Below are 26,206 nucleotides of genomic sequence, written 5' to 3' on the forward strand. Positions count from 1 at the left end.
AAAATTAATCACCTTTAAACCTATCTATGAAAATATTTAGAATTTATTAATGGACTTTCTGTGATTTATTTCAAAAACTGTCTCGTTTCTGTTTTCGTTAAACAATTTTTCGGTTGAAACGGGCTTGCGCCGGAAATAACAATGTAACAATTTGTTAAATGTACAGAGACGTAGCAGGAAAGTAGAAAGTCGGAGAGCATGAACATGACCCGCGTTGCAAGTACTCGTGTACGCGCGTACACGCATACGCTCTCTCCGCGGGCTGACGGCGACGTACGAACAACGAGTACATGCACGCGTCGTCGCGTCGGCAGCGAACGAAACGGCTCACATAATACACGCACATAACATATGTGGTGGATATTGTAAGCGGGTGCGTGAGAGAGGTGAGCGAGCAAGGCAAGGTATTCGAAGTTGAGGTGTAAGTACCTACATACTTACTTACACAGCCGAGAAAGCCAAAAACAAACAAACCTTTCAAAAGTTACAAATATTCATTGATTTATTCGAATTTTTTGAACAAATCTGTAACTTTAATTTTTGGCATAATTTCAATATTATTTTCTTTAACGCGTTTTACAATCTTTTAAACATATTTTTGGAACAGACTTTGATGTCTATCGTAAGTTTTCAAGAAAACGTTTATGAATATTCTGTCAACTATTGTAAACACTGAAATGTGTTATGCTTTGTGATTGTGAAGGTGTTAACACTTTGAGTTGACACATTGTTTGCACACAACAAACACATCCCTTTCTTTATCGATTGCATGATCTCAAAAATCACACGATCGGATCTTCTTCAAGTTGAAACTGTTCGTAACTATGCATCTATAGAAAAGTGCTCTTTATTCTCTCATCCTTGTTATTGTTATCATCATCAGATGAGTCGATCGTCACTATATTCGTGGGATTGTAACACACAGAAAATGTTGTCAACTTTTACACGTACGCTTTTGAATTTTGAATTTTGCGATTTAGGTTTTGCAGTGTGGAAGAAACTCTAGCTTTTATATGAGATTAACCACTCGCATGCGTATTGGGAACAATGAGATGTTCGATCTTCGACGTTCGAATCGTGCCAGCCAGCATTCCAGCGACACGGGTTGTTTTTGTCCCATTTTGTGATGATGATGGTTGCCCTGATGGTATCCTGACATCCACTTCAATTTCAGCTTGGCGAGAATGCATGAAGCGTACAAACCCTACAAAACACTAAACGCATGATAGCAAGTAGGAATTATGCTGGTAGTTTTGGTTTTGTCTTTATACTCGTAATTCTTGAATATTCTTTATAAGACTTTTCAAGTCTGACATCTCGTGATCTTGTGATCTTATGTGAAGAGCACCACAAGAACAACGAGCGACGTCAAGAGATGTTATCGATTGTTCATACGCTTTTTTATTCTCTCGCATTTTTTCATCGTTTTGTAGTTTTTATTTTGCTTGAGAGGTTAAAAAGAGAAGCACTTTTTGATGAATATCAACGTTTTGGCTTTCTTGCTTCGCAATAGCTAGTAGCTTGAATTTCATTTAGGGGCTCAAGTGTACAAGTATTCTTTGTGCGCTTTTTGAACTTTTTTTAACTACTTCGGACATCTTTTGAAATTTGAAGTTCACATATTGTAAGACAAGACATGATTTGGAAACGATTAAGTTTTTGTGTCAAGGCATTAAAGCAATAAAGTGAGAGTTTTCATTGTACACTTGCTTCAATCCAACAATACAATTTACTTCTTAATATAACAATTAATAAGTTTCTTTTACGTGATATAGATTCACATCACAATATCAAAAGAATCAAAACGTGCGAAAAGTTTTCGAATTTGATTCAAGTTTGAAATTTAAAACTTTTATAACAAATAAAAACTCAAAGTATCATTATTATTATTAGGTAGGTAGGTATATAAAATAATAAGAAGGCAATTTGAAACTTTTAAGAAAAAGTTGATAAAAATTAAAATCAATGTTTTACTCAACAAGTAAAAATTGGTAGTTTGACAAATGGTCAAATAATAAAGTGCACTCTCACTGTGATGACATATACTTAAGCCCTACGCCGTGACAATTCATAGAAATCATTTAAGCTACTGCCTCAATTTGCTCGGCATTTACAACGATTCATCTTATGAATGAAACCGACAAGAAGTTGTAATGCACCACTAAAAATCATGAATGAATACGGTTGCAAATTTGGCTGGAATGCAGCCATCAGAGTGATGAAATGTTTTTCTAACATGAATAGGCTTGTGGCTACAATATTTGTCATTTTATGAATGAACTCATTCGTGTTTGGCCAACCGAGAAACTGCACTGATTGTGCCCCGTTAACGTGTTGACATTTTGACCATTTTTCTATTCGAGCTATTATGAAATCATTGTCAAGATACGATGAATTGAAATTTGTCTGGAGGTAGGTATTTGTACAGGATTACAATATGTATTTGCTGAAAATGGTTGCAGTAATAAGGTTTTGGAATAACATTTAAATAAGAAGAAATTAATAAAAATAATTTATTTAATTACATGTTGAAAAATTTGTTTGAAAATGATAAATGCACACCAAAATCTAATTATTAATACAAACTTTGAATTCTTTGATTCTATGAAGTTATGGACTTGTCGCTTTTATTTGCTCTTCTACCATCAAGAGTCTCCGCAATAGAAACACGAGCATCGCGATCCGCCTTCTAACTGCAATGCTTCTTGTCATTTCTTCGAATTGCTTCGTTTGCTCGCCATCTTTCATCGCACAACAGGTGAAAAACGCACGACATGAATAGCGCACTTATAGACTCATACTTCCTGTACCTTTTTCTCATTGTCAACGCGCACTTCAAAATTGGTCTCAACCTTTTTCCTCCCAGAGACGGATGAGAACCCAAAAGGTCATTAGGTGTGGATTGAATTACATTCATTCATCAATATTAATTCAATGCGGGCAAATGGACCTACAAATTTTGCTAAATACCTATTGACCAGATGATTTAAACTTTTAAAATGTTGTTAGGAAATTAATAATTGATTACAAATATGGTTTTGATGGTAAATTTTTAAATGTTGCAACTTCAAGTTTTACTGGTCCCCGTGTTTTGTTTCTTCCAGTTTAGGCTTGAAAGGAACAAGAATCAAAGATGGTGAGCACCGCCCCGGATGTGGGTGCTCCACCTCGAAACCGTTCCGTTCGCGAAGCCATTGCCATTCGCTTTCATTCGTTTCATTGACAAAACGCTTCTTCATTCTGTAGACTTTGTGTAGTATTTCTTGAATGGGTGCTCTTTTGGTTTGCGCAACGTCGCCCTTTGCCAGTCAAGTATGGCAGTTTTTTGCCGCGCCATGCAACGGTCGCGTCTAGTTTTTCGATGGGCGTGCTACACCTGATCCAATCTCAGATGGCTCCTCAACGTCTTACACAATATCTTCAATGTCTTCTTGACACTCGGTAAAAACGAACGTATTTTCAAAGCATAACATTTCGAACGGAACAAGTTTATAAGAATGCATAATTATAGGATATGCGATATGATGTTACCATGAATTTATCGAAAGGAAGCCAATGAATGGGCAAACGTTCCCAAAATCAAAAACCAAAAAGAATTCGTTGGGATAATGAACAAGTTCCGTTTTTTTTTCTCAATATTTTATGATGCGTCAATCTAGTTTATTTGCTAATGGATTAAAGATTAAACGTTTTATTTTGTTTGATCTTATATGAGATGGGATGATATGGTAATGCACGTGGTTCTTTCTGATTGTGATGTTGATAGATTTGCAGCAGCGCAGTGATCTGAATATTGTGGTCGTTGAAGCCTCGAGGACTCTCTGACTATCTTTTAATCTGCTGGGCACAATTCTAGGCATTATTGTCAACGAGCGCCATTGTAGGCAGATATCACTCGTCGTCGACTAGTTCACAAATCATCGCTCTTCTATCTTTATCCAGCATTGTTTGCGGTTTTGCGGACAGCACGCTGCCAAGCAACGTGCTTCATGCAGCCGGCCCTCGCTAAACAAATATAAGATCAGCGATGAATCGAGTGAGAAAAATCATTTTAAAATCTTACTTAAAAAAATAAATAAGTATAACAAAATAAATTCTGTTTGAGAGATTATTTTTATTGCCTAATTGCCAAGTATTTATAACAAATAATTTTTTTCCAAAAGTAATTTATTTTAATTAATTAAAAGCAATTTTCTAACCAGGTGTGGATATCTTCACGTTATAATGAAAATCCACGCAAGCGTAATGAACAGATAGAGATAGTTCATGATTGAATCTCATAGCGTCAATAATTCAAGGGCTCTTTTGGCATCATCGCCGTCCGAATCATCCGCATCAACTGAAGGGATCACGAGATGACACATTGCAAATCCGTTTCTATACCAATCCACCAAGCGTATTTTAAACTCACGAAAAATTCGTTCGTATCCTTCAATACTTTTCTATAAAAATAAAATAAATACTCCATTTGAGAACTCCCTATATATAACCATGATTTAATGAACTCAACTGACTGTATTGCATGAATTGTAATTCAATGTAAGCACGTTAGTGCATATTAACAGAAAGATAACTGGAGCAAAGGGTAGCTATGCCGGGATCAGGGAGTGAAAAGTGAACGAGTGAGTGCAACGCAAAACGATGAAGTACTTACACATTACCATTGGGGTGAGAATGTGAGATACGCCTGATATGAATTCCCCCTCGGAGTAAATTAGGGGTGCATTACCGACGTGCATTACACACCTCTCGCTTCGTGCTGGAGCTTGCAGTTTATTTTTATCGACGCCATGTGGTACAAATAGAAGTATGAACAACCCAACTCATCAATATACAAAGTGTGGCATTGAAATCACTATTTTAATAAACAGAACAAAATATATTTTTGAAATAGCCTGACTCTGTATATAAAAATTACCGGATGTGTTTCTACCTGATATGTGAATGTAGTCGATTGTATTCTCTGCTCTGTGCGTCTAATTATGTTGGTATAAATGACAAGCTTTCGGATATAATTATGTACAATACAATAACTCATAAAAGGGTTGAATGTAGACAGCACATCACAATTAAAATTAATTGAAACTAAGAATAAAATCACAAAAATTGAGAAAGTTTTTAGATTTATACTTAATTCTAAGCAAATATTTATCTGGTTTTGAAAATTTTAGAGACTTTTCAACTTTTCAGCTGCTTTGCGAAAATATCGTCAAAAATCATCATGTTTTTGGGTGTTGTGTAACATGTTAATACTTCTCATGACTCAAACCTATAGAAATTCAACTATACTTGGCTAAAATGACGTTTTCTCTTGTTGGTGAAGATAATCCGCTTCGTATAGTGTTTAGCACTATAACACCGGAGTTGTCAAAAGGCACAAAATGCTTCACGATCAACTTTGAGATACGCAATATTTTTGCGTAATTCTTGAAGCTTTTAAGTTGTAAAGTCTCAAGTTATTTAAAATTTAGAATCTGTGAGGCTTGAAAATTGAGAAGTTACTAAAATTTGCTATACAAAACTTGAATTTCTGGTTTTATTTGTATTCTATTCATTGTGAAATATTTTAGAATAATTTTAGAAGTAATAATGGTATGTAGTAACTATTTAGTATTTGCAAATTAAAATTTTCCATCATATAACTAAAGCAATTTTAAAATATTTTTTTTTGCAAAATACAAGTTTGACAAGACTACTCGTACCTACTACAAGTCAAACGTATTGCATGACTTCCCCAACGTTCAATTCAATATCGTTTAGCTCCCTGGCAACTCGGTTGAAGTCTGAATTGAATGATAAAACATGACAAAACACAAAAGAGGCCTGCGTACGTCCATGCATTGATCGAATGCATCCGAGCGTCTAATGAGGATAACTCCAGTCGGCAAGCATCTTTTCAGCGCTTTCAAGAGCCAAAAAGTTCCTCGATCTAAATTCGGAAAATGAACCAGGTGTTGCCATTAATCCACGACCTTTCTGTACATACACAAACGACTTTAACGTTGGTTCTAACCTCTGATTGACTTTCAAACAACCGAAAGCCTTTGATAAAAAGTCAAAACGGAATACTTTTTTCAATTTTGTTTTTTGCATAAAATTTGAGTTTTATGAATGAAATCGCTGGATTTTAATGCTTTTGTTAATCCGGACGTTTGTAATAAAAGTTTATTAGTCGATATTTTGTTTTTGGTATAGTTTAGGTTCAGTTTTATGGTGATCTATATTTTATGAAGTGCCCCAAAAGTTCATGGAATTGTTGACCGCCGCGACGGGAATACGACGCGAATACTACTCTGTCTCAAAAGTTGGTTTTTCCCCACATCAACTAAATTAACGTTTTAAGACCTGCGCGCAAGCTTGATGCTGTTTTATAACTTGATTGCGCAGGCAAAATTATACCTGAATTTTTCAAGTGAGTCAGAAACAAACGCACAAGCACCTTACAATTCCTTGCGTCAAAGTTGCGGGTGAAATTATGAATGAAAATAAACATTTACAACGTTTCTAAACAGTTTATGAAAGCTTGAATGAGAATTGTTGGTAGTCATTTTGAGGTGCAACAGTATGATGACCCATTGTCGTGTTCTGTTTGTATTCATAATTTTATGATTGTGTTGTTGTGCTGAAAATTGTTGATTTCTTTCAAAGGTCGATTGAAAAGTGGCAAAGTGGAGACAGCCACGCTGCAGGTGAATGAAAAAACAAACCATATTAAGTTAGCAAGTACATTTATAACATTGTTTAATGCACGTACCTATATAGAAAAATGTAGGAATAAATTTTAATTTGTTTGATTACTGGAGGAATTCCTGCCGTAACGCAACTTTTTATTGCGTTACTGGCGTGTTAACCAAATACGCACCGAGGCATGACTGCCGCACATGGAATGCCGTATATTAATATCCGAAATATGATCGCCTTCTCATCGACTCACCCCTGCAGCACGCATTATTATGATTGCGCATCGCATCCAGCTCTCAGCGAGCGAGATTTTATTAAAAATGTTTTGATATCGCAGGAGAGTTGTTGGGCGTGATTACGAAGCGAAGTGTATGTACCTTTTTTAGGGGTGGTTGTTTGTTGGCGAGTTATGACATACTTTCGAGGGCGAGATGGCATTTTCGACGCTTAGATTTTTTGAAAACTCGAGCACGATTGGTATGCTCGCACGTCGCAATAACCAAAAAATGTTAGAAATTTTGAAAAATTATAATTTTTCAACAATGCGGGGTTTATTGGTTTGGCAGGAAGCATGCTTTATGACTGATATACTAAAAAGCTAAAATTTATTTTTGACAATATTAAAACAATAAAATTACTTAAACATAAATAATTTTAATACTTCCTATAAAAATTCCCACAGTAGTATTTAGTTGAGGGGTGAAATCAACCATACCTTTATGTACAGATATGTTCCTGCAACATGTTGCTCTAATTACAATAGGTATTAATCAGCAGGAACAAGTGCAGTGAGTTCCCAGGTAGATGATTGCACCACATGATATTCCTGAACACGCATTGCCTCATCACACATTTAGTAATGCTCAAAAACTACTTCATACGAGCGAAACAAGGGGATGATTAGGGGACCATCGCGCGGTCCACTCCATATGGCACTATAGGACATGACATGCTAACAAATGTATCACCTACACCTATAGTGCACCACAGATAATTGTGAATTTAAAAACGCAATCAGTTTTTAGTTGAGTTTAGTTTAGGGTGCGATGAGATGAGAACGTGGGATGAAAATTTTGGGCGTCATCTGGTCATGTGAATGAATTCCGATGGTGATTCCCAAATGTGTGGGAATTTAAAATGAATTGATAATTAAATTTTTATTTTATAAAATAAATAAATAAATAATTTGCAATAACTATTATATTATATAATAAACATGTGTAATTTATTTTTACGTTGTTGTAATAAAAAAATCTTTTGTATTGGGTACAATTCTATAGAAAGAAAATGACTAGGAATCGTATTACATTCGATGCTTTGACTCGACAAAGACATTTCTCTCGGGCAGCAAAAAAGGCACTCGCCGTTTGCGCAAGTGTGCGCGTCGTGCCGTGGGAAGACCGGGAAGAAGTGAACAACTTCTTTACTTCACATCCTCTCTAAATCTCCAGTTCCACAAGGACTTTAAACACGCCTTCAAAACGTCTTGAATTTTTTATACAAGTACCATTCATTAAACATACTCGTATCTTGTTTTCATCGTCTTGTAAGCAAAAAAATATATAAAAAAGCGTTTTCTTCATTTGCATTCAATGTTTGTGTTTATTGTTTAAATTGTATGAAAAGTGATTTTTAGCTTTGCTGAAGCTTGTTTGAAGTCACGTCCGACTGCCGATAATTTCCAAAAAAGGCACATGCAGAGTTTAATAAGATTAGCGCAGATCAATAGGTGTTGGTTATTGCCGCTAATTCAAACCGGTCAAGTCATAAAATGGCTTTACTACCGATGAATGATATTTGTGTTGTTTCTTGAATGAAGACCAGTGGTAATGAGAATGAGAGCGGGCGTCAGATGTAGGCGACATGCTGTGGGGTTGAGCGCACCGCAAAAGTTTAATGACAGTTAATCCCTTTCACGGTAATGGGATTATCGAAGCGGCCGCTTTGAGATTAGTCCGAAAACCGGCAATGGCTATTACCGACAAAGACTGTTGCAATTAGGTTCATCTTTTGACCTGGTATAACTCAGGTTAAATTCTATTCTAGTTTTGCCGAAAGTGGAATCATTGAAGGTGCAGAATTTGTCGCATGAATGAAAAGTTTTCTTAAAAACACTAAATTTTTGGAAAATTAGATTATACTATAAGAAATATTTATTTAGTACAATATATTTTCATGCAGCAAATTTAAAATTATTTAATATCTATTCTTTGAAAACATAAATAAAACACAAAACACAATTAAAAAATATATAGCTTACAAAAACAAAAAGAAAAACACGCTTTTATGAGAAATCTTAATAAAATTACATACCTACTAATGCACACAAGATGACTACACTTACCTAAGTCATATGATTCAAATGCATTTAGAAATTGTTTTCGTTGCACTAAAACACATAAAAGATGCTAAAAACTTTCACGCAACTTTTTTTACGCCAAATTTCAAAATTGTTTAAAAACTGAATTTATTATAATGATAAATTGGTAAAGTGTAAAGTAAACCGGTTACAAACAAGCAAGCAATCAAAAAAACATACATGTGAAGCTAATATAAAGCGAGTAAAAAAGACGCAGGAAAGGCAATTTGATAATAATATAACCGCTGATACTATTAATAAAATAAATAAATAATTATTTTTTCTTATTTTACAATGTACCTATAGTGTTTCAATTTGATTTTTGAATCTGACATGGTTTGCCTTATATCTAATCACACTAATACTAATACTAATCAAACATCAACCATTCATTATTCTATACAATTTTCATAATAACTGTTATTATTATAAAATAAAAATTATAATTTGTCTAATTGTTAGCCCCTCCAGTTTGTTTCTTTGATAATTTTCTACAAAGCGGTTCGACCGCCAGATCTGGTGGTGGGACTCCTTTTCAGCCAATGAGCATCGAGGGTGCTCGATGCGCTTCATTCATAATACCCCTTAAAAGTGCCGACACCCCGATCGGCATCCGCACCCCCTGGCGCGTCCTCACTTGCCTTAAAAACTCTCACCACGCCGACGGCAACCATCAGAATTTGTTCAACTATCTGTCGGAGAGCTTCTCACCATATCAACTCACCATCAAATCATTTCTGCGTTTTTGTTAACTTTGTGCGTTTTGTGATTTGTGTTTTGAACTGTTCACCATGGAAACGATGATCGCTAGTGCACCATCGGATAACATGAACTTGGATTCCTTATATATGGGATCTAAAGGATCACCACCATCTTCTTCAAGTAAGCATTTTTTATATTTTTTTCAATATTTTGCAAAATCATTTTTGGATTTAAATGCTAATAGTCATATTTTTTCTTTTAAAGGAATTTTGGATATTCCATGCAAAGTGTGTGGTGATTTTTCTTCGGGAAAACATTACAATATCTTCGCTTGCGACGGATGCGCTGGTTTCTTCAAAAGATCTGTCCGTCGCAATCGTCAATACGTCTGTAAGGCTAAAGCCGAAGGATCCTGCATAGTTGATAAAACTCATCGCAATCAGTGCCGTGCTTGTAGACTAACCAAATGCCAAGAAGCAGGAATGAATAAAGATGGTAAGTTTCCAACAAAACATAAACATTTTCGAAATCTACTATGATTTAAATTTTTTCTCAAAATATTTCTAAACAATGTATAATTAAATTTGCTATTCTATTAATTTTAGCTGTTCAACATGAACGAGGACCTCGCAACTCCACCCTCCGCCGCCAACAGATGGCCCACTTCTTTGATCCCCGCGATCGCATGATGATCTCCCCCACAGGCGCTCTGGATCTTGCAATGCCAAAACAAGGATCCTCGCCTCCGATGATGGAGCAGCCAATGATGGCTCCAGCAGCAGCGTTCATGTGCAATCCTGCCGCGCTCATGACGCGCATGCCTTTCCACATGCCCCAATCGCAACTCATCCACCCTATGCTTTCCCCTGCGGCAATCTGCGAATCCGCTGCGCGCCTGCTCTTCATGAACGTCAAGTGGACCAAATCAGTGCCGACCTTCAACGCTCTTCCTATGCAGGATCAACTTCTCTTGTTGGAAGAATCATGGCGGGAATTGTTTATTCTCGGCGCTTCTCAACTTCTTCCCATGGATTTGACTTCACTGGTTCAAGCATGTGGAGTTTTGGAACGTGATCAAGATCATGTCGTAGGATTCCTTCATGATGTTAAAGAATTCCAAGAAACTTTGGCGAAAATTGCAAGTTTTCATCTGGATCCGCATGAGTATGCATGCCTGAGAGCTATTTTATTGTTCAAAACATCTTTTGATAAGCCAACAAGCAGTGCAAGCAGCGTTTCAAGCACTTCTAGTAACGATACAAAAATGCTGATTGATCCCACCTCGATTGCTGCTGTGCAGGATCACACGCAGCTCACGTTGCACAAATACATCTCAGCAGCGTATCCCGCACAACCGCTGCGATTTGGAAAAATGCTGATGTTGCTGCCACAACTGCGAGGAGTACCAGGAGATGTCATCGAGGAGTTATTCTTCAGGAAGACTATTGGACCTATTCCAATTGTTAGGATTATCAGTGACATGTACAAATCCCAAACGCCGGAAACCAACATTTAAATTTATGACACACATTTGTTGACCAAATAATGAAATATTCAATGTGTTTGAAAGATGGCAATAACTTTCACTGTGATTGTAAATAATTGTTACGTTTAGCTAACATATTTAATTTAAAGCAAAAGCCAAAAATTTGCCATTTAATAAATACCTACTAAATTATATAACTCTATTGTATTAAACATTGAAAAATATATCTACTGATAACAATGACAATAATGCTGATCGTACAAAATAAACATATTTTATTTATAATATTTCAATTTGTTTCATTGGTGGTTTTGTGTTTTTAAGCTTTTTTTTACTAGATGAAATTTTAGGAACGCTTTATAGAAGCTGGGCACAGATGAGTATTTGGGAGGATTGTTGGGGCTTGCAAACAAAGCTTGTTTCTCGTGCAAGAAGGCATATTGCAAAAGAATTTCTACATGACAAAGGCTAATGGTGCGCGACTTTTGTGCCAACGCAGTCGAGCGGATGATTGGCCTACCTGGCGGCTATTGGGAGATTAGTCCTGATGTGAGATTAGCCAGTCGACTTGCAAAAACGAAAAGCACCAACTAAAAAGGTTTGGAAGAAAATTCTCATAGAAAAGCTGATGCAAAAAAACGTACAAGTTTTACATCGAAGTAAACTTTTTAGCAAATGAAGTTAACAGTTTCTGAGAAGCTTTTCAATAGTTTATGTTTTTCTTTATTTTCAACAAGTTATAATTACCCGATGATTTGTTTTTGACATTTTGCACATCTTTTGATATATGATATGGTGCCTTCTGCCAAAATTTACTTCAATCCTATTCACATGATTCACTTCTAACCGAAATTACAAAGGATCGCAACAAAAATAATGCGCTGTATTGTTGTCGAGATCGTAATCAGACTTTTTGCTCGAAGATATTGACATTAGGAATCAGTCTTTTCACTAACGCAGAATGCTCCACATATTATTCCATAGGGGTGTGGAAGCCTAAAAACGAGAGCTGCTTCTTGACGTTCGTTCATCGTTCAAAAATAGATACGAGTAACTATGACTATATAAGAGAAATAGAGATAAGTGTGCATCCCTAATATGGAGTCTGTGATTTGCAACAACCCTACGCCCGGAGGTGCCATCCCTCTGGCAACGCAACATCCCTAAATAAATTCGGCGGGACAATCTGAATGGTTCGTGTCTTGCGCGAGCGTTAAAATTCAACGCTGTACTAAAATGGGGTTGATTTTAAGTGCGACCTTTTAACCGAGGATTATCTCTTTAGAATATATTGAATTTTAGCCAGACGATTGTCGCACGCACTGCTAAATTTATTCTCAAAACATCATTTGCAAGTTTGTAGCCGGAGGATGTTGACGATTTTAAAATGCAACTGCAGTATTATAATTAATTTTTTTAAATATATATGTTATTCTTTAGTTTAATATTAAAAAATGGAATACGCATGTTTTGATAATTTTTGATCGGCAATATTACTTTGATCTGGTTTAGTTTACCACAACTTTGGAAGATTTTTTTACAGTTGCCACTTCAAATGTAGAATATAAATATTAAGAGTTATGAATGTTTTTTGAAGAAGGATGTTTGCTTCCAGATGATTGCATTTACCAATTTTGGCATTTTGCGTGTGCGGCATGAAACCTAATACCACTGTTGCAAAATAACTTCATATCTGAAATTGCATCGTCAAAGCTGTACCGCCACCTCTTGAAATACGCATCACTAAGTTTTAAATTAAACTTTAAAGCGGCCAGATTTGCCGAATATGCTTTGCAAACTAACCGAAGCGCAAAATGAAAACATTTTAATATGCTATAAAAAGTTTTCTTAAAAAATTCAATTAGAAATCGCTTCTGAGTTAACTTCAACTTGTAGCCTTATGTTTATGACACAAAACTTAGTGCTTCCTAATTCTGCATTAACCAACAAGAAAAGATTGTGTGCCAAGATAGGAATAGTGCGACGTTATTTGCGGATTATGCAAGAAGCAACGCTTCCTAAATCTGCAGATTTGTGCGATAATGTTGTAAAGAATAATGCAACAGTACAATACGTGATTATTACGTCCATTGTTGCATGTAAAATATTATAATATTAAAATATAGGCATGATGAATGTTAAAACTTTTGACAAATATCTTGACAGTTATGCCAAGGAATTCATTCGAGAAGGAAATCAACAAGCAGTAGCACAAATCTGCCATAAGAAGGTAATTTAACAAAAATGAAAAGTTTATAATAGGAAAATAATTTTAAGACTTCTAATTTATTATGTTTCAAGCATTATTTGAAGTAGGTAGATACTTACATCAAGTTCTCTCCAGTGTAACAAGAAAAATATTGTAATAATTTCTGCACGTTACTTTTAGCATTGTTTTAAAATATTCAATGTTACAACATGTAGTACTAGTACTCTGCTCTGAGGATAAAGGTTTGGTAATCGAATGATTGTTTCCCGATCAGACCAGAAGGGTTGTTTGCACCATTGGGAGGTAACAAAGCGGAATAATTGTAATCAACGACAACGACAACGAAGAAAGGCTAAGAGCCGCAAGGAGAAAATAACGGGAGTAATAAAGAGTGCATCAAAATGGAGGAAGATGGAATAGCGTTTGGTGGTAAACTGTCGATGACTCGATGACTCTCGACAGTCAATGGCGACACTTCACACTCACAGCTGGCAGAGTTGCTTGAGTTGTTTAAAAAGAAAAACCAGAGGGTTGATGTATAATAAATGTTACCGACTTGTAACAGCAAAAATCTTTGCATACTTGAGAAGAGGGATAAAAATGCTTACTGAATAATTAGAAAGTAATAAAATTTCAAGCAATATAAAAACTATTGTAAGAAATTATATTTTTTCTTTAAATTAAGACTAAAAATACAAACTTAATATCAAAATGGACTAAAATGTTTCCATAACAAATCAAAGCTGTAAAAATGAGTTTTTATAGAAATCAACATTTATTTAGGACTAAATAATACTTCAAACCATTTTTTCTTTAACTTTAAAAAGTTTGAGTAAGTTATGTACCTGGAGTTAATCTCGAAGAGGATTAAAAGTCGATGCCAATTTGTCAGGCTTGGGCAAGGCGGCATGTTGGACACAAAAAACAGATAAGTGATGGGACGCAAAATAAGGGAGGTATGTTTGGGCGCACAGTATGACCGGCGATATATTAGTGGAAGTTAATACTGGGATGAAGTGTTCGGCATTTGTAAGAAATCTCGGACTTGCTGGTACGAAAATATAAAAAAGAATACAAAGCGGTGAGGCTTTTGAACAAAACGCAAATTTTGCGCTTCGTTTGCATTTTCGAATTGCTGAACAAAAGTGCATAAAGCAACATAGTCTGAAGTGAAAGAGAAAGAAGCGACGCGTAAAACTAAAAAGAAGCCGCCGGTGATAAAACAACAGTACCATCAAAAAGGAAAATTTATTTATTCAAGAATAATCTTTTTAATTGGAGATATAAAATATTTCCTGCCTTAGATATAAATGCGATGCATGTTTTTTTGATGCATGTCATAATTGTCATCCTGCTTTTGATGACACTCCCTTCCTCACAACGTTGTTAAAAAAGATAATCCTCGTTTTGTGCGCACTGCAATAGGGACTTATCTGGTCATGGGCCATCATAATTATTTAAATTGCCGCAAACCATCCGCTCGTGTCACGGCTGCATTAAAATACAACGTGGGATTAAATCTATTGCGAGGACAAGCGCAGGACATGGAGACATGATTATGACAGGATGGTAAATGACTCATTTGATTTCGGTCTCCCAAAACGGATTTGGGTATCATAATAGGTCACGAGCCCCACGAATCGGATGACAGTGTCGGTTGCAGATTGCATAAAACCCTGCATCAGATTGCACATCATGAAGGAAAATGAATTTAATCGTTGTGGTGAGAACTGAATTAATCAATATAAAAAAGTGTGTTATTTGTTATTAATTTTTGAAATAATTTGCAAAAAGTTTTGCAATATTTAGTTTTCGGTTTTTATCCCACGGGAATATATAAACACTTGAAAGTTTGGATAGTCTGCACTTGATACATTGAAGTTTAGATAATGCGGGCGGTTCCCATCATGTATGGTTGCTTTCACATCCGAAGAACGAGAAGAACAAGGGGAATAAGAGGAAAAAGAATCGGAAATCCTGTACGCGGAATCACCAGGCAAAACCATACACTTATAAAAATACACTTGAGTGAAGTACTCGTAGACGCAGTATGATGTACACCACGAGTGGCTAATTGATTTACCACCATGAAATTATAAATATTATCTTCAAAATTTTTCCAAAAATTAAAAAAAATTCATAAAAATTGTAACGTTTTAACTTTATTTTTTATGTTTTGACGTTTACCATTCTTCTTCAGCATGAATGCCCAGCATTGAAAAACTTTTTTGGCTTTGGTTTTGGTTTAAGGTCTGGTTTTCTATTTGTACTACTTTTTATATATTTTTTGAAGCTGGCTTGTTGGCTTGCTCCGGGGGTAAGTGCAGACCGACCAAAACGCAGTGACACAAAAAAAGGATTTCGCTAAACTGAACACACGCACAAAAGCGGAATCGCTACAAATCGCTTGACAATACAGCAATGGAGGCCACAGCGCTAAGTAGACGACATATGCACACACGACGCCACGGCGACACAACTCGGACCAACAAGCTTGGGGTTGCTCCGGGCTGGAAGAGTCGAGCTCAGGGAGGATTTACAATTTGCTCTGTAAAGATCACAGCTGCTTGCTTAAATCAACATAGAGAGTGTTCCCTTTATATCACACGTCCACTCGAAATATAAAACAGGTTTCGGAACAAAAATCTCATCTAGAGCGTTTATATAGATTGGCAACACTCTGTATATAACTACTATTGGTAACGTACCCTCGTTACCTCGTTTTGAATAGGACGCACCGCATATTACATGCTACATGCCTTTTCAGATTTTTTTCCTCGTGGTGATTGTATCTGTGTTGGGCGCTGTGTGTATTTGGATTTCTGACAAATAATAGCATCGACGTTGACGTGCAGCCGACATAATGAAGTTCGGTACAAAGTGACCTGCCTTTTCAACACTGCATTATTAAGCCATACATCAATCCCTCCGGCCGCGTCGAGCGTGCGGATGTCACTCGCGTACCACGAGGGGGCCAGATTCAGCCCGTGTGTGTTACACCCGATCATTAGGATGGCCATTTTGAATGCAGCAATCACTTACCAAGCCACAGAAAAGGGGGTGTGCAGTTAGACCCAAAATCTGGACCTATTAGAAGTTGAGAAATCACATAAATTACAGAGATGACATTTTTGCCATTTTTTTAAATTTTAAATAAAATTTTTAACTTTTTGAATTTTTCTTTTGGTCAAAAATGCGTGACACATTGTTCGACGCAACTTTACTGCTAATAGAAATTATTGATCTTTGTGTGTTCGCTACTTAGTTTCTTTATGTTGCGGCTCCGTTTGTGGCTTTGACGACTTACTCCGTGGACCCCCGCGAAGAAAGGGGTGTTTTGTCGTCCGACGTCGCACAATCACACAATGCTGTACTGCGACGGCAACTCCCGTACAAAGGTAATTTCATATAATCTTTTTGCTTTGAAGACTTTACTTGCCGCAAAAATTTAACTCACTCACAAAATCTATATACAATCGTACATGTAATTACGAAATACAAGTAATTTTACATAATATATTTTTTTATAGTTATTCTTACCATGTGTTATTTTTTACCAAACCCAACAAATTGATTATTAACATTGTTGTTCACAGTGTTATCACTATCATGATACTCATACTGCGCGTCTAATTCAGGATGATAAGTGCCATCATCTTCGGGAAGATAAGGATCCTGCTGTAAATTTGCCAAAGGGTGTTGAAGTCCTTGAGGTTGAAGTGGCTGTGGTTGATAAACTGGTTGGAAAGCTGGTTGATAATTTTGAACTGGTTGATAGTTGAAATTTTGTTGAATTGGTTGTTGTTGAGGTTGAGGTTGAGGTTGTTGTTGAACAGGCTGTGCGTAATATTGCTGTTGTGGTTGTTGATATTGTTGAATTGGTTGCTGCTGTTGTTGTTGTTGTAGTGCAGGTGGTTTGGTTCTTCGCTCTTCTTGAACTATTCCTTGATTGTTGTAGACTGGAGCACTGGCAACTGGAGCAGCATTGTAGTTATACTTAGGAGTTACTCCTGATCCAGCGTTGTAATTGAAGTTCACTTTAAGACCCGTTGGGTCGGTGTAAGTGAAGCGGCCGACTACATGCCCACCGGGCTCACCCTTTGCAGCATGAGAAATGCCGTCTTCCGTACGGTAGAGGAATCCGAAGGTACCATCTACTTTTGGCTCGTTTCTAGTATCTTGAAGAATTGTAGGGTTGTATTGAGCAAAGGAAATTGTGATAAATAATGATACCAACTGAAAATAAAGAATAAACATGCTAAAATTGAATATTTCTAATATTTATTCAAATATTATAAAAATAATATAAAAATAGAAATGTGAAATCAAAAATAGATTAAAAAAGTGAAAATATTTACTCACAATAAAATTAAAAATAAATTTGATAGAATAATCCATATTATGGTTCACTATAACACAATTTATTGAATTTGAATTAAAAGTTAATATAACGAATTTCGATTGAATTGCTTTGGTTTGCTTTCTGTGCGATTAGGAATAAACTGAAAAGCTATGCCCGAGTTATCACTTTATATAGTTGTTAACAATAATGGCGGACGCATGTGGCGGAGATGCCGGAACGAACCGGACGCGGAGGAGAGCAAGGAACGCAAATCTCCATAAAATCAGCGCCACATCGATTGAAAGCGGTCGCTATTCGCGCGATTAATGCCAATCCGATCGATGTAATGTTATCCGCTTAGATGAAATTGTAATCGCCGCTCTAATAGATTCCTGCAAGAGGCCACCGCTCCTATTCAACATGCCAGCATTGCCTGCCCAAGTGCTCCTCCACTTGAACTAAATATAAATTCAATGATCAGATCAGTATTAAGCAATTAAATAACACCAACATCAATAACGATTAATTTATTTAATTGAATTCTCCAAGAAATTGTTTTGATTTGTTGTATGCCGATGCTGCATACTTTTTTGTTCTTTTAATATCAACCCATTAAATAGATAACTATGGCAAGGAGAATACAATTAAGACTTATATGAACCGTGCAGAACATGTGTAGTGCAAGTAGTTTTGCGTGTAATGCAAATGATAATGAAAATTCTTGCATGCTTGATGATGCAATGACTTCGATCTCGTTGCGACTTCACTCGAATAGACGCCGTGCGCCATGCGGTGTTTAATTATAGCCGCAATTAATAATAATAATTTACGATTTTGCTACAAAACTGAATCAATTATCAATCACTCGAAGCGAACAAAAATCATTAAATACAATATAATTTATATTGGTATCTAATTATATGAGCCGCCGTTTCTTATCAATTCATGAAAATAATTATTCCAGTAGTTAATTAGTACTTTAATATACATTCAAAGAATATGCTAAGTATAATGCAATCATTAAAAACTTAATAAGTTGGAATCAAGTTTATATCAAGATTTAAGTTGTCTGTTTTTGCTTTATAAAATGATTAATTTTGTACTTAGGTATGTTATGGAATTTATTTGTTTAATATCTTGGCCGTATTACCTCACTACCCCTTATTTATAGAGATTAATTTTATGATATGAAATTGAATTTAAATTCACTTTCGTTTTTATTTATGACTATAAATTGGTAGGCATTAAAGAGAAAATATCAGTTGGCCAGCTTGCTTTATTTTACTTTGACTTTTGTAATTCGATTAACAATTCGAAATGCATGCACCGCACGTTCGCAAATTCCATGTTCATGCACGTTTCCTGCATTTGTTTATAATGCCATACTAGCATATTTATAATTTACTAGTAGGTGAGTATTATAGGTAGGTATTAGGTAGGTATATAGGTATAAACAGAAAGTTTTTAACTTCCGAATATTTTCTTTTTTTTTTCACTTTATAATTTTTATTGCCTGATTGTAGCACAAAAACAAATTTAATAATAGACTGTCCGCGAATGCAGATTTCAATTAACTTGAATAAATAATTAGAATGTCTGTTGAAGCGTATACGTATTGAAGCGTACAATTTACGTATGAGTAAAGTGCAAATCACGCGTTAAGTACGAATGTTCGTTTTAAATACGTACATACTTCTTTAAAATACCGCAAGTCTGCACGTAAATGCAAATGCCAAGTTCAATGCGATTTTTATTCTTACTTTGACGAGCTGAACAACCTTGTGACAATTTAAGCCAATGATTTATACAATCCTAACATAAAATTATCGAGATATAACTTTTGCGACTTGCTTTTGAGTTCTTCATAAAATTACGTTAGTACAACATCAAGAAATAAAGCGAATAATAAGCAAATATTAATATTAGTCTTGCTTTTCTAACGTAGGCAACCAAATTTGTACCTATAGTATATTTTATGGTACCCTTGGTTTACTAACCACACCCAAAAAAGAAGTTTTATATAAAAATAGATTTAGTATAATGATTTCGATTAAAACACGGTCCAAAATTTATTCTCCTGTTTCATTGTTTTAATTCTTCTACGTAAGCACAGATAATATATTGATTATCTTGTTTTCTTGTATTGAATGTTATATTTTACAGATTGTTGTTGTCGTGGTCGTCGACTCAAGGCTGCCGGTCAGAATGCACTTTCATTCGTTGCTACTTGCTCAAGACCTCAAGACAAAAAGCATAGGTCGTGTTGCTATGCAAACTGCGCAATGTAAGTACATACCTTCAGACATATCACATGTGCAATGCATGATCACTGTTTCCGTAGGTGTGTTCTCTGCAAATGGTGTGCAAACGAGTTGATTTTTAAACTTTTATTTTAAAATCAAGTTAAAAAAACATTACGAACAAATATAATACAAAACGTCTATGAACAGAGAAGAGGTCAATAAATACAAGTCACACCTGCACTTATCAAGAATTGAGTTAATCAATAGGAAGCTATAAGTCTAGTATTAGAATCCTAAGCCTTCTGGAAGCTATAGGTGAAACCATCGGGCGACCTGTTCAGGTTAAGCTTGCCGGGTGGGTAGAATCTGTGTGGTGCTTGCGTCGTCTGTTGGTATTGTTGGTATTGTGGTTGGGCAGCGGGTTGCTGATACTGTGGTTGTTGGTAAGCAGCTTGTTGCTGATATTGTGGAGTGTACTGAGGTTGAGCGGGTTGTTGATATTGCTGGTATTGTTGTGGGTTGTATTGTGGTTGTTGGTACTGTGGTTGTTGATATTGAGGTTGTTGATATTGTGGTTGTTGGTATGTTGGTGAGTTGTATTGTGGGAGGGGTTGGTATTGTGGGGCGGGTGGGGTTGGCACTGGGGCCGCTGGAGCTTGAGGGAGATGGTCACCGGTGGCTTGGAAACCGTTCTTGCCGGCGGTGTAAGTCACAGTACGCCTCTGACCAGATGGGTCCACGTAAGAGTAAGAACCGTGGCGGGTACCATCAGCATCACTCTCTTCTTTGAACTCGACTCCATCTTCTTGCGAGTATTGGGCACCAAATTTGCCGTCACCGGAGAGATATCTCTGTTCGGCGAGGATTTGTGCCGTCTGTGGGTTTTTGTTGTATTGGTTTTGGGCCGTTGACGCTCCCAGAAGAGCCAAAACTACGAACTAGAAAGAAATTGAGGTTTTAGAATCCATTGATGCTGCTAATATTTAATAATTTGAATCTATCCAGATGAGTGGTAGGTACTTACAAGTCGGTACATTTTGATTGTTAATTAAAACTATACGGATTTCTTCGCAAAGTTGAGTTCTTCTGGTGTTCGACGGTCTACCTGATTAGAAGGCAAACTGTGACTGACCCTCTCCAAGCGCGCCGGCGGTTTTATAGTGCTCGCCCGCCATCGTCAACCAACCTTGGCGGTGCGGCCGTGCGGCTACTCTTCGACCCTGGAGAACACTCCCTCAGACTCGACACACCAACAATGTCCCGAACAAGAAGAACCTGACACAGGAACTATTTTCGATCATTACCATCATTAACATACGCGTGATCATTACCGATTGCAACAGACTCTTGCACAATAGCCAAAATTTGAATGTGATTTGAATTGATTAGAACCCGACTTCCTTGGACAAAATTAATCATATCTGCAGGTACCGTCCACCCACAAATTATTTCAAATTGTATTTAAATTACTCTAATTTGACTATTTGGGAAAATGTCAAAGTTGTTTATTTAACATTGAAATGAATAATAAAATCTGCTCTAATATATTTAAGGTCAATGTCAACACTATTAATAAATAATTAATTAAATTATTTTTTCAAAATTATTTTCTTACAAACAAAAGTAATTTAGAGCAATTTGCAAAAAATTTAAATTTCTTTAGTTTTGTTTACAATTAAAATAAATTTTCTAATCGTTTATTTCGTGCATTATGGGAATTACTTCTTGAAAACTTAGTACGCGCAAAAATAATGCTTCCGTTAGTCATAGATTCATAATTATATTTCTATAAATACATATAAGGTGTGCTAAAAACAATTATTTATTCTGATATGCTTTAATTCCAATTAACACTATAGATTTTTTTTAAATCAGAATAATGTTTATTGCATTGGCTCTTGACCACCTGGTTACCTCAAACTTGTCATTTTGATGGCAAACTGAGACTTGTCTTTCCGGTGACCCTCAACCAGGTCAATAAAAGCGAAACTGACTCAAGACACAACTATCTCGACGAGAGCAATCGGCAACAAGACTTTGACTTTAACTCGATCATTTCAACAAATAACAACAGATTCAATAGCAAACCAGTAACTGACCAACCAATCATCAGACAAACAGGAACTAGTTAACTTTTATTGATCTTAAATCTTGATGTTTTTGTATGTATATATTTTTTGCTAATATTTAAACAGAAGCACGAAATTTCACACCATTTGTCAAAATAATGATGTTCTTGAACCCTATGACTTCAGTTGGAGAATTATAATACGTTTAATATTTAATTTACCTACTTATCTTCCATTTTATTCAATGTTTTGTTTTTGTGTTTTTCTGCAGACTGCTAAAGCAAAAATCGAGGCGTGAAAGGTTAAAATTTAAAATCCACGTATGTAGTGAACAAAGAGCATACTTCTAATAACATACTTATTATTTGAATGTTATTAACTTTATAAAACTAATTTATATTCCAAACACACTCACTTTAACAGATTCACTTTTTCCTGATAGCTTCAAGCTATAACGAATATAATCATAGGCATTTTTTTGTATCTCCACATTCGCATTTATTAATAAATTATTGAACATGACAATATAAACTCGAACGTGCACGTACATGTATTTTATTATATTCGATGCCTGATTAAATATTATTGGTTTGTTTGTGCCTTTGTTGTGTCAGTTTTTTAACTATCTAACCTAGTATGTTAGGAGTTTTGAATCACTTGCGATCTTGGTATGCATGATAATATATATTCTGTAACAAAAAAATTGACGCAATATTTTCAAGGTTATCGCACACCACAAACGTCAAAAATCAAAAGCAATAAATGTTACACCCAAATATGTTTTTACTTAATCACAAGTCACAGTAAAAAATTATCAAAATCTCTTTTTCATCTTTAGCAAAAAAGTTCGAATCAAAAATTCGGATATTGTTTGGTCATGATACATTTTATCACCTTGATTCATTTTTTTACATTTAAATATCATTAACATTTTATTGCCAAATAAATTCCAAATTGATTTGCAACAATCTACGCGTGAGTTCAACGCTTTGGTGTTTTTTCACACGCAATAAGTGTTCACAAAATATACAATATTAAAAATAAAAATTTAAATATTTGATTAACTTTAATTACTTGAAGTGAGTTAATGTAGGAGGTATAAGACAGAGTTTACCAGAGCATATCGTTCTCATATGAACAATTTGGCATTTTGTTTGACAATTTCTAGAGGTATAAATATATAAAGCATTATCAAGGCTCGTTACACAACAATACTGAATGGCGTCGATAAGATTATAACATTGCTCATAAAAGAGAAAGTAATTACCACAAATTGTGCGCCTTAACAATTACTATTCGGTGTAGCTGTGCAACACTGCAAATAATGTTCTTATTGCTTATTTTATTACAGTTTCAATTCGAATTTGTTTTATTCTTATTTGAGCTAGTGTAGTTTGTTGTTGCAACTGAATAAGAATTCAAACACAACTTTCAATAACTGAATGCTACGTAACACCTTACTGAATACGGTAACGAAAACAAATGTTATTGAATATGTGAAAACGTAACGCAAAACTTTTTCGAAACGATGGAACGATAATTTTATTATGATCAATTCAAATTTCTGTCACGACTCAATGCACTCCACACACTTTGAATCAATATAATATGTTTGGTGTAATTTATATCGGCTAACTACTTTAATCACATTACACAGTGTTAAATTTTATTGATATATGTCCGATGGCAATTGCAAACTATGCTATTGTAGATGACTGTATCAATGTAAATACCAACATTTTTAGTTTGTTACAATGGAAAAATTTGTAAAGTTTGTGAAGCGCAACGTTGGACTATTTGGACTGTAATGCTCGTTGGCTGACTGCACGACTCAAGTTTTTCTGCGTGAATGATCGCGGTCAATGAGATTGACTACAAAAAAAACGATCCGCAATGAAATTCCAGAGACAAAATGTTTTGTTGTTGCTGGTCTACTTGGTTAAGTAATAATTCAACACACAATATCGTGCAACACTCCAGGTGTTGTTCATGCTCTGATCATATATGTTGGAAGTTCAAGTAAACATGCAAAGTTGAGAAATGAGAAAATGAGAAAACAGAAAGCGGTATACTTATACAAACTTGTAGGTGCAATGAAACGTGTGATGTAAGTTTGTATTCATTTGCATCACAAATGATTAACTGATAAGAGGAAGTCAAACATGACGAGGAAGATCAATGAAATTGTATACATGTTGCTATTGATTTAAGTCAATTTGTAAACATTTCTATAATTTTTATGGCAATAAAATTTACAATATATTTTATGATTATTTGTATTGAATTATATTGAAAACTGAGTAAAACAGAGGTATAAATATAAAATGCCACATTACATTGATAAATTCATTTTTAAAATGTTGTTCAAGAATTTGGTTCTGTGTCTGCTGTTAATGGGTATTTAAAAAATTGCAATATTCTTATTTATGAGTTGTAACCAATAATTTTCAGGTTTTGTTCTGGTATGTGATTCGAGACTTACAACGCCACTCTCGAGGCGTAGCAGGCGTCCACACTCTCACAAACATAGGGATTCAGGGATTCGAATTGGTTAATAATTAAGATGTATTGTTCCAATCCAATCAGAACCAGAACCATTCAACTGCTTTCGATTCATATGAAATTGTACTTTATTCGTTAAATGCAGTAAAATGGATTAATAAAAAAGAATGTTTTTCTTAGATTACAAGATTTATCATTGAATCAATAATGAAACAATATTGAACAAAATTTGCTTTAGAAAATGATAAAATTCATAATATAAACTTTTAAGTTGAATTAATTATCATGATTTTATCTTGTTTTGATGTTTTAACTTGAGATATTTTTGTCTCCATGTTCATAATAGGTATTTACATACGTATTTTGTAACCGCTGTGAACAAAACATATATTTACTTGCGCTGTTATTGCAGTTTTCCGTAAAATTGCACAATTTATAAGAAAAAAATATCTAAATTTAGCGTATTTACTTGGTATGTTTTCTGAGTATGATAGATAATAACGAACGCACTGATTGTTAATAAGTATAAAAAGCCACCAATGTTCTACAGTCAGCATCAGTTGAACATCACCAACTATTCCACCACAACATCAAACCACACTTTGTTTAATGATTTTGATCAAGTTTGTTGTCCAAGAAGCAAATATTAAAACCAGCAATTTAATTTGATCTAAAATTCAACAATCAATTAATACAATATGGCCAATTCAATTGTAGTAGTCTTCAGTATCATACTTCCCTTTGGTAAGTGTTTGCCATAAATTTCACCAAAAATAAATTATACATACTTTCAATAATTAAAGAATATAAATAGTCATAATTTACTCTAATGTTTTACAGTTGCTATGGCTCCTCAGCCTGATGGTCTCCCATTGGGAAGTTTGCTGAATTTACAAATCTTGCAAGAAGACCCCAACACTAATCCTGCAACTCTAGCACTCGCAATATTAAACGGTGATGACGATGATAATAATGGAGGTAACAATGGTGGAAACAACGGCAATCCCACGAATGGTGATGGGGGTCTTCTTGGGTTAGGGAACCTTTTAAATTTGCAACTTCTCCAACAAGATCCAAATGAAATTCCAGCCCTTCTTAACTTGGGAATCTTGAACGGTGACAACGATAGCGGAAACAACGGAAACAACGGAAACAATGGAAACAACAATTGTCCAACAACTAAACCTCCTTCAACAAAACCACCAACATCGCAATGCCCGACCACGAAACCCCCTGCAACTACATGTCCACCAGACAGTGATGGTGACGGTGGATTGTTGGGAAGTCTTCTCGGTGGACTATTGGGTGGTTTGCTTTAAAATGTTAACACACTTATCTCTTATGCTTAATCAAAAATACTGGTGTTATCCAAAATAAACTTAATAATTGCAAATCTACAACTGTTTATATCCATTTTAACCCGAAAGCAACATTAACTGTTAAATAAGAAAGATGACCTCTCATTTATTATATTGGAACTTTACCAGAATTCCGGCATTAAAAGTAGACGGCTACCTTACCGGTCAATTTAATTCAATTGGAATTTAATGCATCTTTTAAACTCTAGATGTCGCAACCAACGAAATTATGAATAATAAATTTGCTTTATACAT

The 26,206-nt window shown here is 35.3% G+C and overlaps 4 protein-coding genes and 1 long non-coding RNA gene across 5 annotated transcripts; 3 read left to right on the forward strand and 2 right to left on the reverse strand.

Moving 5' to 3' along the window:
* Nucleotides 1-9,728: 9,728 nt before the first annotated feature.
* tll (nuclear receptor subfamily 2 group E member tailless) lies at nucleotides 9,729-11,259 on the forward strand. The gene is made up of 3 exons (XM_065300796.1): nucleotides 9,729-9,922; nucleotides 10,007-10,237; nucleotides 10,348-11,259. Exons 1-3 carry the CDS (start codon nucleotides 9,832-9,834, stop codon nucleotides 11,256-11,258), a joined length of 1,233 nt encoding a protein of 410 aa, XP_065156868.1. The 5' UTR covers nucleotides 9,729-9,831; the 3' UTR covers nucleotide 11,259.
* A 5,592-nt stretch (nucleotides 11,260-16,851) lies between these two features.
* LOC135791088 (activating signal cointegrator 1 complex subunit 2 homolog) lies at nucleotides 16,852-18,090 on the reverse strand. The gene is made up of 2 exons (XM_065301405.1): nucleotides 17,800-18,090; nucleotides 16,852-17,673 (listed from the first exon to the last, which is right to left on the reverse strand). Exons 1-2 carry the CDS (start codon nucleotides 17,833-17,835, stop codon nucleotides 16,984-16,986), a joined length of 726 nt encoding a protein of 241 aa, XP_065157477.1. The 5' UTR covers nucleotides 17,836-18,090; the 3' UTR covers nucleotides 16,852-16,983.
* A 1,655-nt stretch (nucleotides 18,091-19,745) lies between these two features.
* Nucleotides 19,746-20,838, forward strand: LOC135790915 (uncharacterized). Its single transcript, XR_010547869.1, has 3 exons — nucleotides 19,746-19,882; nucleotides 19,943-20,063; nucleotides 20,121-20,838. It is a non-coding gene; the product is annotated as an uncharacterized lncRNA (long non-coding RNA).
* LOC135790914 (DNA translocase FtsK-like) lies at nucleotides 20,152-21,181 on the reverse strand. The gene is made up of 2 exons (XM_065301199.1): nucleotides 21,047-21,181; nucleotides 20,152-20,960 (listed from the first exon to the last, which is right to left on the reverse strand). Exons 1-2 carry the CDS (start codon nucleotides 21,056-21,058, stop codon nucleotides 20,316-20,318), a joined length of 657 nt encoding a protein of 218 aa, XP_065157271.1. The 5' UTR covers nucleotides 21,059-21,181; the 3' UTR covers nucleotides 20,152-20,315.
* A 3,950-nt stretch (nucleotides 21,182-25,131) lies between these two features.
* Nucleotides 25,132-25,993, forward strand: LOC135790551 (AAC-rich mRNA clone AAC11 protein-like). Its single transcript, XM_065300785.1, has 2 exons — nucleotides 25,132-25,337; nucleotides 25,434-25,993. The coding sequence occupies exons 1-2, from the start codon at nucleotides 25,292-25,294 to the stop codon at nucleotides 25,910-25,912; spliced, it is 525 nt and encodes a 174-aa protein (XP_065156857.1). The 5' UTR covers nucleotides 25,132-25,291; the 3' UTR covers nucleotides 25,913-25,993.
* The last annotated feature ends 213 nt before the right edge of the window (nucleotides 25,994-26,206 follow it).

Source organism: Atheta coriaria, unplaced genomic scaffold (assembly GCF_025399875.1).
Source record: "Atheta coriaria isolate IRGN ID8LTWV9N9 unplaced genomic scaffold, Caltech_Dcor_3.1 hic_scaffold_4_pilon, whole genome shotgun sequence".
Lineage (NCBI taxonomy): Eukaryota > Metazoa > Arthropoda > Insecta > Coleoptera > Staphylinidae > Dalotia > Dalotia coriaria.